Source organism: Alosa sapidissima, chromosome 21 (genome assembly GCF_018492685.1).
Source record: "Alosa sapidissima isolate fAloSap1 chromosome 21, fAloSap1.pri, whole genome shotgun sequence".
Classification (NCBI taxonomy): Eukaryota; Metazoa; Chordata; class Actinopteri; order Clupeiformes; family Clupeidae; genus Alosa; species Alosa sapidissima.
In genome coordinates this window covers 16,257,877-16,273,786 of record NC_055977.1, presented here as the reverse complement: position 1 = coordinate 16,273,786, position 15,910 = coordinate 16,257,877, and the positions used below count along the sequence as shown (strand labels likewise).

Below are 15,910 nucleotides of genomic sequence, written 5' to 3'. Positions count from 1 at the left end.
CATGTTTCAAAGCTGCCACCATCATACCTGTGCCGAAGAAAACTGCTCCATCCTGCTTCAATGATTACCGCCCCATGGCACTGACACTTATCAACATGAAGTGCTTTGAGCGGCTTGTCATGTCACACATCAAATCCATCCCCCCCCCACCCTGGGACTCATATGTGAGATTGCTGTTTATAGACTTCAGTTCTGAATTCAACACCATAATACCACAACAACTCATCTGCAAACTTGACAAACTGGGACTCAGTACCTACCTCTGTAACTGGCTACTGGACTTCCTCTGTCAGAGGCCTCAAGTAGTACGTGTTGGCAACAATATCTCAAGCAGCATCACACTGAGCACGGGGGCCCCCCAAGGCTGCGTGCTCAGTCCGCTGCTCTTCACCCTGCTGACGCATGACTGCACTGCAACCTACAGCAACAACCACATAGTGAAATTTGCTGACGACACAACTCTGGTGGGTCTCATCACCAAGGGCGATGAGACTCAATACAGGTTGGAGGTCGACCTTCTGACCACGTGGTGCAGGGACAACAACCTCCTTGCTGAACGTCAGCAAGACCAAGGAGATTGTTGTTGACTTCCGGAGAGGTCACACCCAACACCTGCCACTGACCATCGACGGTGCTGTGGTGGAGAGAGTGAGCAGCACCAAATTCCTGGGGGTGCACATCAGTGAAGACCTCTCCTGGACCACCAACACTGCATCACTGGCGAAGAAAGCTCAGCGCCGCCTGTACTTGCTGCGGAAACTCAGACGAGCAAGTGCTCCACCAGCCATCATGACCACATTCTACCGAGGCACCATTGAGAGCATCCTCTCCAGCTGTATCGCTGTGTGGGGCGGAAGCTGCACTGAATACAACAGGAAAGACCTGCAGCGCATAGTGAACACAGCTGGAAGGATTATTGGTGCTTCACTCCCCTCCCTGAAGGACATTTACACCTCCCACCTCACCGCAAGGCGACCACAATTGTGAGTGATGCAAGTCACCCCGCTGACAAATTGTTTGATCTACTGGGAAGAGGTACAGAAGCCTGCGCTCCCGCACCACCAGACTCACCAACAGCTTCATACACCAGGCTGTTAGGATGCTGAACTCTCTCCCCCCTCCACCCTCAGCTGCATCCTGGACTTTGGACCCACAATGGCTGCCTTGCACTACTCCACTTGTACACTTGCACACTTTGCAACTTGTTGTTGTTGTCCTGTTGTCCTGAAAACACTTCTGAACACACTTCTGCTGCTCTTACATAACTTGCACCACTATGCCACTTGCATACTTAGGTCAAACAGAACTACCTCAGCCATTTATTGGCCTGACTTTTGCACTATTATATTGACTGTCTACTGGATGCACAATTGCACAATTTCAACCCAAATTTTGCTGCTCTTATTTCTTCGTTGTATGTGCCTCCTTCTTATTTTTACTTTTTATATTGTTTACTTGAATGTTATGTTTGTCTGTGGACCTAATTGGTAAAATATGTCTTGTCTCCACCGTGGGATAGTGGGAAATGTAATTTCGATCTCTTTGTATGTCTTGACATGTGAAGAAATTGACAATAAAGCAGACTTTGACTTTGACTTTGACTTGATTCCTCCTCTAAAGTAATTTTCTCTAAAGTCAGATTTTACAGAACACACGTTGACATATTATCTTAAGAAATGGAAATTGTAATATAAGTCTTAATGAGGGCTCCTAAGTTGAAATATTACATTGTTGATTTGTTGGTCTGTCGCTGCATTACATTGCTTTGTGTAATTGCTGTTATAGTACTTTTACAGACTGCAAATGATCTCCCGGTCTAATTTCTCTTCTTTATTTAACTTTATCCCCCCTCGTTCTCCACTCTTTCTCATTAACTCACTGACACATTCAGTTTAGTCTGCAATGCACTTCAGCTGCTCATTCTCTACCTCCCCTTCTCCTTTCTCTCCTTCCTCCCTTTTTCCCTGGTTCCTCCCTTTCCCTCTCCCTCTCCTCTCCCTCTCCCTCTTCCTCTCGTCTTTAGTGCTTTTTAAATGGCTCTCACTCTCCTCCTCTGATTCTCCGCTTTCTCTTTTACACACAAACACACACACACACACACACACACACACACACACACACACACACACACACACACACACACACACACACACACACAATATCTCTCCAAACACCCCCCCATCCACTCTCTCTCACACACACACACACACACACACACACACACAATATCTCTCCAAACCCCCCCCCATCCACTCTCTCACACACACACACACACACACAATATCTCTCCAAACACTCCCCCATCCACTCTCTCACTGACGCTCTCACTCACCCTCCCTCGAATAACACGCGCTCCCTCTCCCTTTCTCTCTCTCTCCCTCCCTCGCTCACCCTCTCCCTCTCTCTCTCTCTCTCTCTCTCTCCCTCTCTGTGTATCTTTGCCGGCTCAGTCCCACTCCTGCGCTCAGTTCATCATGTTGGCTGCTGGACGATGCTGCGCTCCGCCGTGCTGTCGCTGCTGCCCTCGTACGGGACGCGCCTGTCCCTGCCGCTGCATCTGAGCACGCTGCGCGAGGAGGAAGAGGAGCGGGAGGAGGGGGAGGAGGGAGACTCCGCCGGCGTCACCACTGTCCCTGTCGCCACCACCACCACCACCACCACCCTCGCCGACAGCGTCGCTCCAGCTGCCTTTGCCTTTGCCTCTGCCGCCAGCCAGGCTGCTCCCAGCCTCACCCCTGCCCCAGACCCTGCCCCAGACCCTGCCCCAGACCCTGCCCCTGCCCCAGCCAGCCCTGGGTCCTGCTCTGCACCCAGCTCCTACTCCGCACCGGTGGACCCCATCACTGCCGTGGGGGCGCGGGCGCGGGCGAGCCCCATGCGCGGCTCCCGGAGGGGCTACTTGCTGGAGGGAGTCAGGGGTGGCGGGGGTGGCGGCGGCGGCGGTTGTGTGGAGGAGTTAGGGGGACCGCCGGCCGGCAGCGGGCGTAACTCTCCCGACTGGTTGTACGAGTCGTACTACCGCATGAGCCAGCAGCACCCACTCATCGTGTTCCTTCTCCTCATCGTCATGGGAGCATGCGTGGCGTTCATTGCCGTCTTCTTCGCCTCCGGACTGGTGAGAGACCTTTCTCCATTTCTTTTACTTTTGTTTTCTATAGCCAGCTTTTAAACCTCTTGCCACATTTATTTCATTCTCTTGCCCTCTCTTTCCCTGCCTCCATCTCTCTATTTCAGCTGCTGTTCTTGTTCTCTCACATCAGTTGTTCAGATTTCTCTCTCTCTCTCTCTCTCTCTCTCTCTGCTTTATGCTTTTCCTCTCTTGTTGCTGTTGGAGAACTTGACTATTTGTGGCTGGCTGTGCTGTGTTGTGTGGGGCATGACAGACTTAGACTGCCACCCCCACTGTTATTGATAGCACACACAATGGAGCACAGAGCCATAGGATACTGTGCTGCATGCTTCCAAGGCTGGGCGGATTGTTATTGTTTTCAGAGGATGTGGTCGAAAGTGTGCAACTTGCTTATCAAGGAACCAGCAGTGCTTTCACAATAGAACGAGCTAATACACCAGAAAATGTCAAGCGACGTTGACTTTTTTTTATCTCAGTTTCGTCATCTGAGTTTGCTATTTTGTGTGTGTGTGTGTGTATGTGTGAGTGTGTGTGCGAGTATGTGTTTCAGTTTATTTTTTTTAACTTTTAACCTCTTTCCTATAAAAAAGACAGGAAATTTCCTGTTTTCCTGTTTTTGAAGGAAAAACATAGCTTATCGTGTTTCTTCAGGGAAACCTGATTGTAATGATCAGTCTGTGCCTGTGCCACTGTCTTTGGCCACTGCACGATATCGATTCCCTGGGCTGCATGCAGTTGAATAAGGCGATAACAAGGCACAAAATATGCTGGGGGGTAATTGGATGGCAGATGAGGGAGACAGGAACTATTGCTCTTTGGCTCTTGGGGGAGTTTACTGAAAATCCATGCGAGAAGCATGGTTCACATTACGACCAAAAAGTGTCTCATCAATCATTCTGCCCCCTTGTCATATTGCTCTGTATCACTTATTTTTCACTGAAGTCAATGAGTTATTTTAGAAGCCGCATTTCGATCTGATTCTGCGCAGCCTAACGGCACGAGCAAACCAAATTATCTGTTTAAATGTCAAACACCAACAAGCCAACAAAATGAGTAGGGTAATGTTTTTTAAATCAATCAGCTTAATCCAAGTCCTGTCACTTTGTCAATTTTTGAGTATAGATTGTTTGAATAGAAAATGTATTCCTGATTCATAAAGATTGCCTCTGAAGGTAATGATGCAGTCTTTACTTTGCAGAATGTATGGATTTAATGTTTCATCTAATTAGACCTCTGAATGGCGTTATAATGAGAACAAACCTCCATTACCGTTCTTAGAAATAGCTCACCACGCTTCCGCACAAGAAACTGGCCAAAGACCAGCTATTTTTCTCTGAAACAGTGCCTGTAGACACAACACACACATGCATGCACACTTACGTAACAACCCTCAACTTCCCCATGTCCATGAGCACACACACACACACACACACACACACACACACACACACACACACACACACACACACACTAACAAACACACTAACAAACACATAAGCACAACCATAACCTAATATTTAAAATATTGACAAATTAACAGTTTCTCGGCCTCTCCGTCTCTTTTTCTCTCTCTCACACACGCACACACACACCACACCACACACACACACACACAGATTGTGTTGTGAAATGCTATCCATTTGGCTCTCACACTCGCGCCCCCAGAGCCCGCCAGAGGAGAGCTCTCTTTTGTTAAGAGTTCAGGACCTCTGTCAGACTCCCAAGGTGGCGCGAAAGATGGTGATAGTGCATGAGAGAAGGCGACAATGAAGCAGACTGGGACACTGACAGGTGTGTGTGTGTGTGTGTGTGTGTGTGTGTGTGTGTTCATGTGTGTGTTCATGTGTGAGAGAGAAAGATAGAGTATACATGTATGTTTACACGGGAGTCTATAGAGGGCTCATGTTGTTGATTGTCTAAGAATGTGCATATGTGAGTGTGTGTGTGTGTGTGTGTGTGTGTGTCTGTGTTTGTGTGTCTGTGTTTGTGTGTGTGTAAAGGGAGACTGAATGGAGAGCGTGCTCTGCAGAAATGTGATAATGGCTCTGGGACGAGCTGGAGTGGAGATGAGTGGAGTGGGTGCAGTCTGATCAATGAGTCTGCTCGCCCGCCCGCCTGCTGATGGAGCCTTACTTATGCTCACAGCTGGGACTACAACGCACCACAGAGCTTGACATACACTTATAACAATTACAATACCTCAGGAAGCACACCCAACACCCCCCCCCCCCACACACACACACACCTCTTAAATATTTCTTCAACGTTTGCACAGAAAGAGAGAGCTATGACTCAATATCTCACCTGCGTTTAAACTGCCTCAGAGCTCTGGAGCGTTTGTGTAAGTTAAGACAGGCCCCGAGCCCTGCTGACGAGATGAAAAAAAACATGCTGCTGAAATCATTAAGCGCTGCGTCTTCTAGGGCTTCTCTGGCTCGGATCTCCACCACGTAATGAGGCGTGAAGCCACTCAGCGTCTCCAAGAGCAGCACTGACTCTGACTGGGACCGCACAGAGGCCGGTATTTCTTACGGAGTCTGCCAAAGTAGCAGACCTCTATACTGATTCTGGAACAGGCCCAGCACCAATCTGGCGCCGGAGGAGGAACAGTAGCCCGGCCCAATACTGATCCGGACTCAGCTGCTCCCCGAAGCTGCTTGGATCATCAGGCGGGCCAGAGCCCTGTTCCGAGTGACTCATTAGTGCAACAGCTGCGGTGGTTTGATGGGGCCATGGTGGTCCGCTCCCTCCCTTCCTTCAATGCAAAATCCTCTGGATCGAACCCCAAACCTGAAACCAACACACAAAAAACCCTTTTGGCATTTACAGCAGAGAGGCACAGGTGTGTGCTTACTTCCTTAGCAACAGCAGGGGGGGGGGGCATTTGTGGCTCTGATATGCTGCCAAAACAAACAAATAAAAAAATCAAATAAACTGACGGATAGACTTGTGTTTCATATGGATGAGTGGTTTCCTGATAAACTCTGAAATTCTCCATATGAGATTTCTCCTGATTTTTGCTGCAGGGTTAATTGAGGGCGAGCATCATTGCCCGGGGGGACTGCCGTATTTATTCGAGCGTTACAGTTATTTGTCCACAAATATTTAACAGTTTGTACAAACTTGAATGCTGCACGCGTGGGGAAAATATGTAGTGTATTACTGGTCATATATAATCCAACATATGTTGAACACAGCGCTTTTGCCACATTTGTCTCAGTGGAAATTAAAGCAATTAGCTGCACATTAGAAATGTTGTCAACTTCAACCAGCTTAAAAAGATGATGTTTTGTTTCTATGGTTAATTGATGATGAGGATGATGGTGGGATTTAGCCTGGCGGGCCATCCTATATCATTGAAATGTATAGTCTGGAATCGACCCATTCACCTCGCTTAATCCAAGGGGCGGGCAGAGAATTGTCTTTCAAACTGCCTAGGCATGCAATAGGCCAGCGCAACGACCATATCCGTATCCGGTCGGCAAAATGGCAAATACATCCTTCTTCGAAAGGAATGAGTTAAGTGCATTGTGTTGCTCAACTTTCAAAGAAAAGTCACAAGTCCAACTCCTCCAAAGTTGACGCCAACGCCACCTTCCTTGTTGTTCACCGTCGCAGGACTGTCGTCATCCTGTTAAGCCCACCTTAAGACTCTCTTACAAAATAGAGCGCTGTGATTGGATGACGTCCACGCCGTCAGCCAATAGAAATGCCTATGGTTTGCTACTAGACGTACAGGCTGAGCAAATTAATTTGCCGCCGCTAGGGTGCGTCTAGATTTCTAGGCTAGGTGGAATTGTAACCTTGAGCAGAACATGGAAACAGGCAGTACTTATAGTATGTTTATTGTTCATTTGACAGGCATCACACAGCTAAAACGTAGTCGATTAGGTTTGAATTTGCATTTCATTTGACCAGTTCTGAGTGAATGCAGTCAATAAATGCTTTTCAAGAGGCAATTACCAGAAAAGAAATATTTTTCCTTTGTGAAGTGTGGATAATGGATAGAAGGTTGTGTACAGGTGTACAGACAATATATCAGGGTCGTTTTACCATTGACTTGGAGTATTTTCAATAGGCTGACTAATGCGGCTTGTTACCTTTGTGGTCTATATTACTTAACCATTCTTTTTAGTTTGTAGTAGAGGTTGGTATGTCTGAGGAAAAATGTAGTCTAATATGCAACTGGTTAGATAATGTAGGCCTGGTGAACTTACAAACCTACCATGAAGATGGCCAACTCCAACAGATGTTCCTATTGAAGGCATTCACTACGTGTCACTGGCGTCACTACGATAGTCCCCCACACCCACCCGTCTCCCCTGAACCCAAAAAAAGATGATGCCGCAAACATTCTTTAAATTCCTTTCTCCAGGACCAGCAGCTGTGGCACAGAGTAAATTAGTAACAATGAGCTGCACAGCCATCCCTGGGATCCGCTCATCAAGGAGCACAAAGGCGCATGGATAAAGCAGAGGCGGCCTAGCGGCCTGCTCGGATAACAAGTGGCTCAGCCACGGCGAGCGCTGACAGGATGCGTCGTGCTTTGTATCGACCAGAAAATGCTTTTCAAATGGATTTAGAGTGGACTCAAAGGCTCAGCCAGTCACCCCGCACGTCTCTTTGCCGTCGCTGATAGCAGCGGAGTGAATGGACCTCTGTGATAAGGGCCAAGCTCATCACGATTCACACACCACGGTCGCCTAGCCCCCCGGAGAGAAGGGGCCATGGGTTCGGATGTTAGTGCAGAGAGCAAGAGAAAGAGCTCTGTTGTTGATTGCTGAACGCTGATCAGACAATAAGTGACTTATACCAGTCGGCCTCACTCATTGATTAACACCTTAATATATTAATGACTGCAAATGGAAAAGGCCTAATATTGCAGCCAGACAATCATAACAACTTTCATGGAAGTACGTTTAACTTAATTTCTGTGTGCTTTCTCCATTAACATGTGTGTTAGCATGTGTATGTGTGTGTTTACACACTGGTATGTGCTTCTGAGCGTGTGCGTGTGTGCGTGTGTGTGTGCGTGTGTGTGTGTGTGTGTGTGTGTGTGTGGGGGGGGGAGTGGGTGGGTGGGTGTGTGTGTGAGAGGTGTTTTTGAGACTTAATTTAAATTCTATCAGAGTACCTCTGTGCATGCAGCTATAGTGCTCTTTGGCTGGCTCTCTGGCAGGTGGTGACTCACAATAGTGATGGGGTTACTTTATTTCCAATATGGCACACACTTACCTACGGCCTAATTCATTAATAAACCATCACAAGAGAGTTTTGGTGCTAGTCTATCCATCTATTAATATCCAACCCCATTTCCTGTTTCGTTTGAAAAATGGTTCAAAGTATTATTGCCTGAGTCCTGGTCCCAAGATGCAGTTATCAGAGCAATCGGTAGTAGTACTATTCGTATAATTATTGAGACTAAAGTGTATTTTTCTTTTATTTAGTTTAATGGAAAATAAGTTTGCTGCACTGCAAACTGCTAATGTATTTTTCCAGAAATCTTTTTTTTTTATCTGATGTTGGTAAAAGGGTCCTTACGTGGACTGACTGAACTTGAATTCCAACATTGTTGCTCTCTCTCTCTCTCTCTCTCTCTCTCTCTCTCTCTCTCTCTCCCTCTCACCTTCTCCTCTGTAGGACATGCAGGACCACGTCGCCTTTATCATCACAGTGCCCACCACGCTGGCCATCTTCTTGACCATCTTCGTCCTCGTCTGTATCGAGTCGGTCTTCAAAAAACTCCTGCGCCTCTTCTCCTTGCTTATCTGGGGCTGCCTCGTCGCCATGGGTTACCTCTTCATGTTCTTTGGCGGGATCATCTGTCCTTGGGACCAGGTGAGAGCCACCTGGGGCTCTGTGCTCTGGTTCCGACGAGGCCAAATTTGTTGATGAATGGGCTCCTTTGGGCTTGCGTAGATTTTTTGTTTGTTCTCTACCTTCTTCGGGAAAAAAAAAAACTTTTTTGCTAAGTGGTGTGTGCTTTTCCTTGATTTCTTTGTACTTGTTTCCCCCATGTGTCTGTTCTACTCCTACAGTTTCCTGCCCTTCCCTCTCTCTCTCTCTCTTCTCTCTCCCTCTCTCTTCTCTCTCTCTTCTCTCTCTCTCTCTCTTCTCTCTCTCTCTCTCTCTTCTCTCTCTCTCTTTTCTTTTTTTGCTCTTAGTGTCTACTTGTGCTGAACTTGCCTTTCTATTGTTTCCTTTCTCCTCCCCAGCTGCCCATCCTTTTTTGTCCATGTCTCTCTCAGTTCGCTTCCTTTTGTTTTCGACTCCTGCAGCGTTTCAATCTCCTCGTAGGGTTTGCTAGTGGCCGCGAGCAACTGCATGTCTCACGCTGAGCCAGTGAGGGCTCCATTACCCCCAGTTTTAGGCCACAGGGAGCCAAAACACATGCTGGGGCTCCTCTCTGTGTCTCACGCATTCATCCACTACAATCTCTGGTTCGCCGACTGCAAAGAAGCAGGAGCTTATTCACTGGTGATGTATGAGCATAGACCCTATGAGGACCTCATGCCTAGCCAGGCTAGAGGCACTTTAGTTGAGGCTCAAACGTGATGTCCTGTGATGATGCTCATATCTATGGACCAATTCTCTCTGTTGGAGTCTCTATCACACACAGTTTACTGCATTTTTGTCACCATGTGTGCTTTGGCTCTTGTGTTCCATTTTTGCTTTTGTATCTTGTATGTGTTCTTTTTCTTTCTTTCTTTTGTTCTGTCTGTTTTCATAGCATTCTTTCTATGTGTCTGTCTATTTATGCCCCCTGACTATCTCTCTGTAGCAAAGATGGTTGCCATGAAAGGGCAGAAGATAGGTTTGGTGTACAATATTATTGTGATATTCCATTCATGATGCAGCAAGTATTGCAATTCGATTCTGTGATACATTGTGATTTCTCCCATATATTATACCATGTATTATTATAGACTGGGAGTCTGCAACCATCTTGGCGCGACAAAATTAGTTTTTGAGTCTGACTTCCTTTCCAATTTCCACTGATGCAAGGGAAGAACATGGTTCTGTGCTATCTTGTGGACATCTGAAACACTGTGCTATTACAGTAGATGACTAAATAAGATGCTGCTGTATTACAATAATATTGTGCTGAAAAATATCACAACACTACAGTATCGGTTTTCTTCCACCTCTAAAGGCTGGTTTCCTGTGTATGGATTAAGACTAGTCTTAAAGGAACACACCACCGTTAGGGATTTATTTCTGTTGTTGGCTCACTTTTATTCACGACGTGCTATCCGGCGACGAGAGATTTCATTCACTATACTAAGCTAAGCTAGCGGTGGCGCAGCCGGACTAAGACAATGCATGCACGGAGACAAAAATGCTTTTGGTCACCTATCTCACTCTAGTGGAGACGGTGAATAATCCAATTTCATAAAACGGTGGCATGTTCCTTTAAACTAAAAGCACTCTTCAATGTAAATTTCTATTGAAAAAAGCTTTTAGACTAAGACTAGGCTTAATTGATGTATGGGAAAGTGGCTGTATGTGTCAATATCTCTGAGTGACTATGGAAGCAGCCTCCCTCATCTCGGGCTTCACACCAGAATATGCTGCCAGTTGAGCTCCCCTGCCAGTCTGCCGTCCCCAGCATCCTTACACCTCTCCACTCCGCCGAGCCTCCACTGTGGCCTCCTCTCGCCTTCCATCCACAGCGTCCAGACTGAGGTCCAGAATGAGCTCTGGAGACCTGCCTTTGTGCAGGGTTGAAAAGAGGGGGAAAAAAAATCAAACCCACAGACACCCACACAACAAATACAAAAGAGCAAGAAAATTGCTGTACAATTAAAAACGCACAATTAAAAACGCATTCAAACAAAATCGAGGTCGGTGCCCTTCGGATACCGCGGTGCACTGCTTCTGGGCAGAATGGCAAGCTGGCAACAGAAAACAACAAAATACCGGAGAAGGAAAAGAAAGAAAAAAAAGAAGGAAAAAGAAAGAAAAGGAGAGAAAAATTCTTTACTCACAGGCTACTCTAGAATAGAGTGACCACGTCCTCTTTTGCCCGGACATGTCCTCTTTTTGAAACCTAAAAAGGTGTCCGGGCGGAATTTCAAAGTCGTCCGGGATTTTGTTATTCTAGCCTCAAACATGTTTACAGCGAATTTGCATTGCTCTCTCTTTCATTCATGGATATACAGTATCTATGTCTTTCATTCACATCCTAGTCACGGCCTCCCCCTACAGTTCGCTTTGCATTGAGTGGAAAGTGTAGGGTGTAGAGCCTGACCAGCTATCGTCATTGGTCGATAGTAATCTCAAACATTTAATTGGTCAGTCAGTCACCTCAATAGCGCAAACTTCCTTGTTTAGTGTAAGTTCACTGACGAATTAAAACGTAAATTTCCATGTTTTTGTCTCGGTCGATATCAAAATGAAGCTGAGTGCCGGACCTGCAAAGCAGGCACTTACGCGTCGGTCGCAAATAGGCCTAAAGGTGCCAACGACCTACAAGTAGGCTACACAATGTTCAGCAAAGCATCGAACGGCAGCGAGGGGTGAGAGCTCATCAGCTAAAGTGAGTTTTCCGACCTTAACATTACGTCTCCAAAATCATTTTGTTGGCACATAACCTCATAACCATAGACTGTAGCAAATATAACATGACGAACGGCACTTCTACCATTGTCTGAGCTATTTATTTAGCTGAACCTTTAAACTGCCTTTAAGGGATAGCCTGCACATTGACAACAGCAGATGTCAATAATTCTCTATCTACTGCAGCCTATATTCAGGTGAATTAAATATGTTGGCATAACATGAGGGATAGATGTAGGCCTATTTCTTTACAAAAGAAATATCTAATAATAATGGATTGAAAAGAGGTAGGCCTAATAATAGACCAGACATGATTGAATAGATATAAGAAAATGGACAACATATACACATCAGTCCCCATCAACACAACTGTTTTCAGCTACTGTAAAAGATTCATGTATTTTCAGAAACACCTTGGATCAAATTTAGAGATAGGCTATGCAACATTAAAGATGGGTCGCCATCCAAATGTATCTTGTATAGAGCTCAACAGCCCCGCTGTTATTGTAATTATTGTGTATTAAAACTTTCATGTTTTACAAACCCAAATCTGGTCACCCTATTCTAGAACCCATGGTCTATCTGGCCTTGGCGGGCATGGGCGCAGATTCAGCCGGAAAGATTTCGCCAGATTAGAGGAGTGGAGCGCTGCTGTCTGTGAATCATCAAAGTGGCCCTTGCGCGCAAGGCCAGTCAAGCGGAGAATGCAAGTGGTGCTGGAGCAAGATAGGAATGAGACCGGCCAGAACGGGGGGGACAGATGCACCGCTAGCGCAGACGCTGGCCCTGACTCAAGGGCTGTGCTGCATTGTGTGCATTATTGATCAGCTAATGCTTTTCATGAATACAATTATGAACAGCCAGCTGTTGCTGGCCAATCATAAATATTGGAATGTGGCAAGCCAACTGAAGTACAGTAACAGAGGACTTGCGCAGTGTTAAAACACAAAGGCACATTTTGGCTTATATGTACAGTTGTGCTCATAAGTTTACACACCCATGCTAAAGTTGACTAAAAAGAGGAATCTTTTGGAAATTGATCTTAATGCCTTAATTAAAATTCCAATACCCTTCACCATAGCTAAAGATTGGCATGGGGTGCTTTCCACAAGATCATCACTCAATGCAAATCAAACGAGCTATTAGGCTAACTAAAATAAAACCATGCCAATCTCTAGGTATGGCAAAGGGTATGCAATAATGTGCGGCTATTTTAATTTCAAAGACCAAGGGAACTTTATCAGGATGCATAGTATCCTGGATACATGAAATAACTGGATTTTAAAAATATAAATCTGCCTGCCTCTATGAGAATTTAACATAGGGCTGTGTATACTTATGCCCCCTGTATTTTAAGGAAGAACATTTATTTATGTATGATACATTATTCATTCACAAAGAAAATTGGTGTCCTTAAAGGTTGGATTTTCTGCATTTTTTTTAAATAAGGCATTCAGATAAATTTCCCAATAATTATTTTTTTATTCCTCTTTTAGGTCAACTTTAGCATGGGTGTGTAAACTTATGACCACAATTGTATATGTTTAAAAAAATGTGTCAGCTCTGAGGTAATTTATTCACTTACTAGAAATGAGAGCTTTAATTTGAATATAGTCCCTGCTCAATTTGTCTCTGCAAGGATGTCCAGGGAGTGATTTAGGGTTATAGAAATTTGAAATGTCACTGCATTTTGTCTGTATAATGCTTTTTTTACGCTCGTGTAGCTTTCATTTCAGGCTGTGAAATAACCTTGCATGCAGTGAAAATGCAAAAATTCTTCTCAGGATCTGGCAATTACAGTTCGTTTAAACCTAATGTGGACTTGCCTTCTTTCTCGGTAGGACTGTTTTGTATTCATTTTTTTCACTGGTAATGGAATAGGTCAAAAAAGAGGCTTGGTACTATTTTTTTTTATTGTTTCTGACACCCACTCATCGCATCTAATTTGACCCTCTATTTCTCTCATCAGTGTATTGTCCACAATTCTGTAGGGCTTGGCCAATCTTCGTCATCCTTTTCTATTTTCTCTTTTTGTCTATTCTGTGTGCCTGAGCGAAAATCAACACCAGTAATTCTCAGCGGAAAGCACAGGGCTCTTGATATGATTTTGGCTATTGCACTCATATTGCCCTGTACCACAGAGTGAACAAGTGTCTGGAACTCTGTGGCAGTTTGAGCCTTTACAACTGCATTCTGTTCTCAGAAGCCTTGCCAATGAACTCAGCACTTGTGGATATTCTCTCTAGTGTTACAATGTGCACTGTTGTAATAATCTAAGGGGCTGTTTACCTGTTGTTCATTACAAGTGGTATTTGTGCTAATATCAGCCCTAGTGTCTGTCACAAGCCTCTGGATGTTCAGATATAAACCTAGCCTAGTCACGAGTCTCACAGATGGAGACTGTCAGTCCTCAGCTGTCATGTCTTCAACTGCAAGATTTCAAAAGGCTTTTGAAAGTTAAAGAAATTGAGACCTCCAAAGGCTATTTGTCATTGAGACAGAGAGCATGTTGATGGGTATATATTCCACAGACGAAAGTTGAGGGCCCTCGAGTACAGTTTTCTGTCTGGTCTGGTCTCAGTGTCCAATGCATGCTCGGGGCTATTCTCTGGTCTCAGTTCCCAATCCCTGCTTGGGGCTATTCTCTGGTCTCAGTTCCCAATGCAGGCTAGGGGCTATTCTCTGGTCTCAGTTCCCAATGCATGCTAGGGGCTATTCTCTGGTCTCAGTTCCCAGTGCAGGCTAGGGGCTATTCTCTGGTCTCAGTTCCCAATCCCTGCTTGGGGCTATTCTCTGGTCTCAGTTCCCAATGCAGGCTAGGGGCTATTCTCTGGTCTCAGTTCCCAATGCTTGCTAGGGGCTATTCTCTGGTCTCAGTTCCCAATGCAGGCTAGGGGCTATTCTCTTGTGTGATGTGTCTGTCGTCTGAAACCGAAGATCGTATGCATGTATTCAGCGTAATTATTTTCATTCTTCTCTAATGATTTGGTGGTCGCACAGTCAGTCATACATATGCATACAACACACACACACACACACACACACAGATACACAGAGGTCAAAGGGTCAGGCAGGCAGCAGGTCACTCCCCTCTGTGTGCTTCACCTGGCCCCTGATTGGACAGAGTTGATCATAGCAGGCGTTTAACCTCTTGACTCTCCGCAATGTGCGGTTTGGGCTGCAGTTTGGTGTGTGTGTGTGTGTGTGTGTGTGTTTCCGTCTTATTCATTGGTGCGGCCGGGGGTGGTGTGCAGTGCAGGTGGAGGAGGATGAGGAGTGTGGAAATGCTGGGCAGTCGGTCAATGATTTCATTTTACATAAGGGGTTTGCATAAACACTCCAAAACATATCCACTCAATTTAAACTTCTCGGGATCTATGTTTGCATCCAGCAACACTTGAACAATTTGTACCTCTGACTTGTTGTTCTGAATAGAACTGTTGCTGTCGATAGAGAAATGCTACCTCACAGGGACCAATTAGAGTGTTCTTCAGGGTTCGATCAAGCACCATTTCATAAGGCAAAGCAGAGCTCCAAAGAACATAATATTTTGATTATAAAGATGACCAAAATAAGGAAAATATATGTTTTTTTCAAGCATTTAGTACATTGTTGTGAGTATTTAGGAGATGTATGATGTGGTGATTAAACTACTTTCTATGAACAAAAGTATTAGGACACTTAAAACCACTTAATCACTGCATTAACATTTGTGAAAGAATGGGTTCACATGTGGTTCTGTCAGTGCACTAAGCAAGGTCCATAAAGACATGGTTGGGTGAGTTTGGTGGGGAAGAACTCGACTGACCCACACAGAGCTCTGGCCACAACCCTATTGGACACCTTAGAAATGAGCTAACAGAAATTACGAGCCCGGCCTTCTTGTCCAATATCAGTGCTTGACCTCACAAGTACTGATACTGGACACACTTCAAAATCTTGTGGAAAGTCTTCCCAGAAGAATGGAGGCTGTTCTAGCCATCCTATTCGGTTGTTAAGTGATGATGCAATAATAGGCTAATAAATGTTTTTCCGGGTCCAACGGCTTTCAAAGCCCCTCGGTTTTTTCCATAGACAGCTATTCAGTGTAGCCTTTAAGAAAATTGTCATCCTACTACTCACTTGTTGCCTCAACCTAATAAAATCCTATTTTTCGCAGAAGCCTGTACGTAACCCTTGATCGTATCATCTGGCTGCACAGCTATAGTAATTGCTCTGTTA

The 15,910-nt window shown here is 45.3% G+C and overlaps 2 protein-coding genes across 4 annotated transcripts in view; both read left to right on the top strand.

Annotated features, from left to right (window-relative positions):
* The window catches only part of tent4a (terminal nucleotidyltransferase 4A), a 35,276-nt gene extending 30,334 nt beyond the window's left edge, over nt 1–4,942 (top strand). The window contains exon 14 of the transcript XR_006026040.1: nt 4,922–4,942. The gene's annotated coding sequence lies outside the window, so the exon portion shown is untranslated. The remainder of the gene's footprint in view (nt 1–4,921) is intronic.
* adcy2b (adenylate cyclase 2b (brain)) overlaps nt 1–15,910 on the top strand; it is a 77,719-nt gene that overhangs the window by 9,459 nt on the left and 52,350 nt on the right. For all 3 annotated transcript variants that reach the window (XM_042075775.1, XM_042075777.1, XM_042075778.1), the window contains exons 3-4: nt 2,451–3,115; nt 8,771–8,968. In XM_042075775.1, the coding sequence (XP_041931709.1) occupies nt 2,492–3,115; nt 8,771–8,968 (822 nt within the window). In that variant the 5' untranslated portion in view covers nt 2,451–2,491. The remainder of the gene's footprint in view (nt 1–2,450; nt 3,116–8,770; nt 8,969–15,910) is intronic.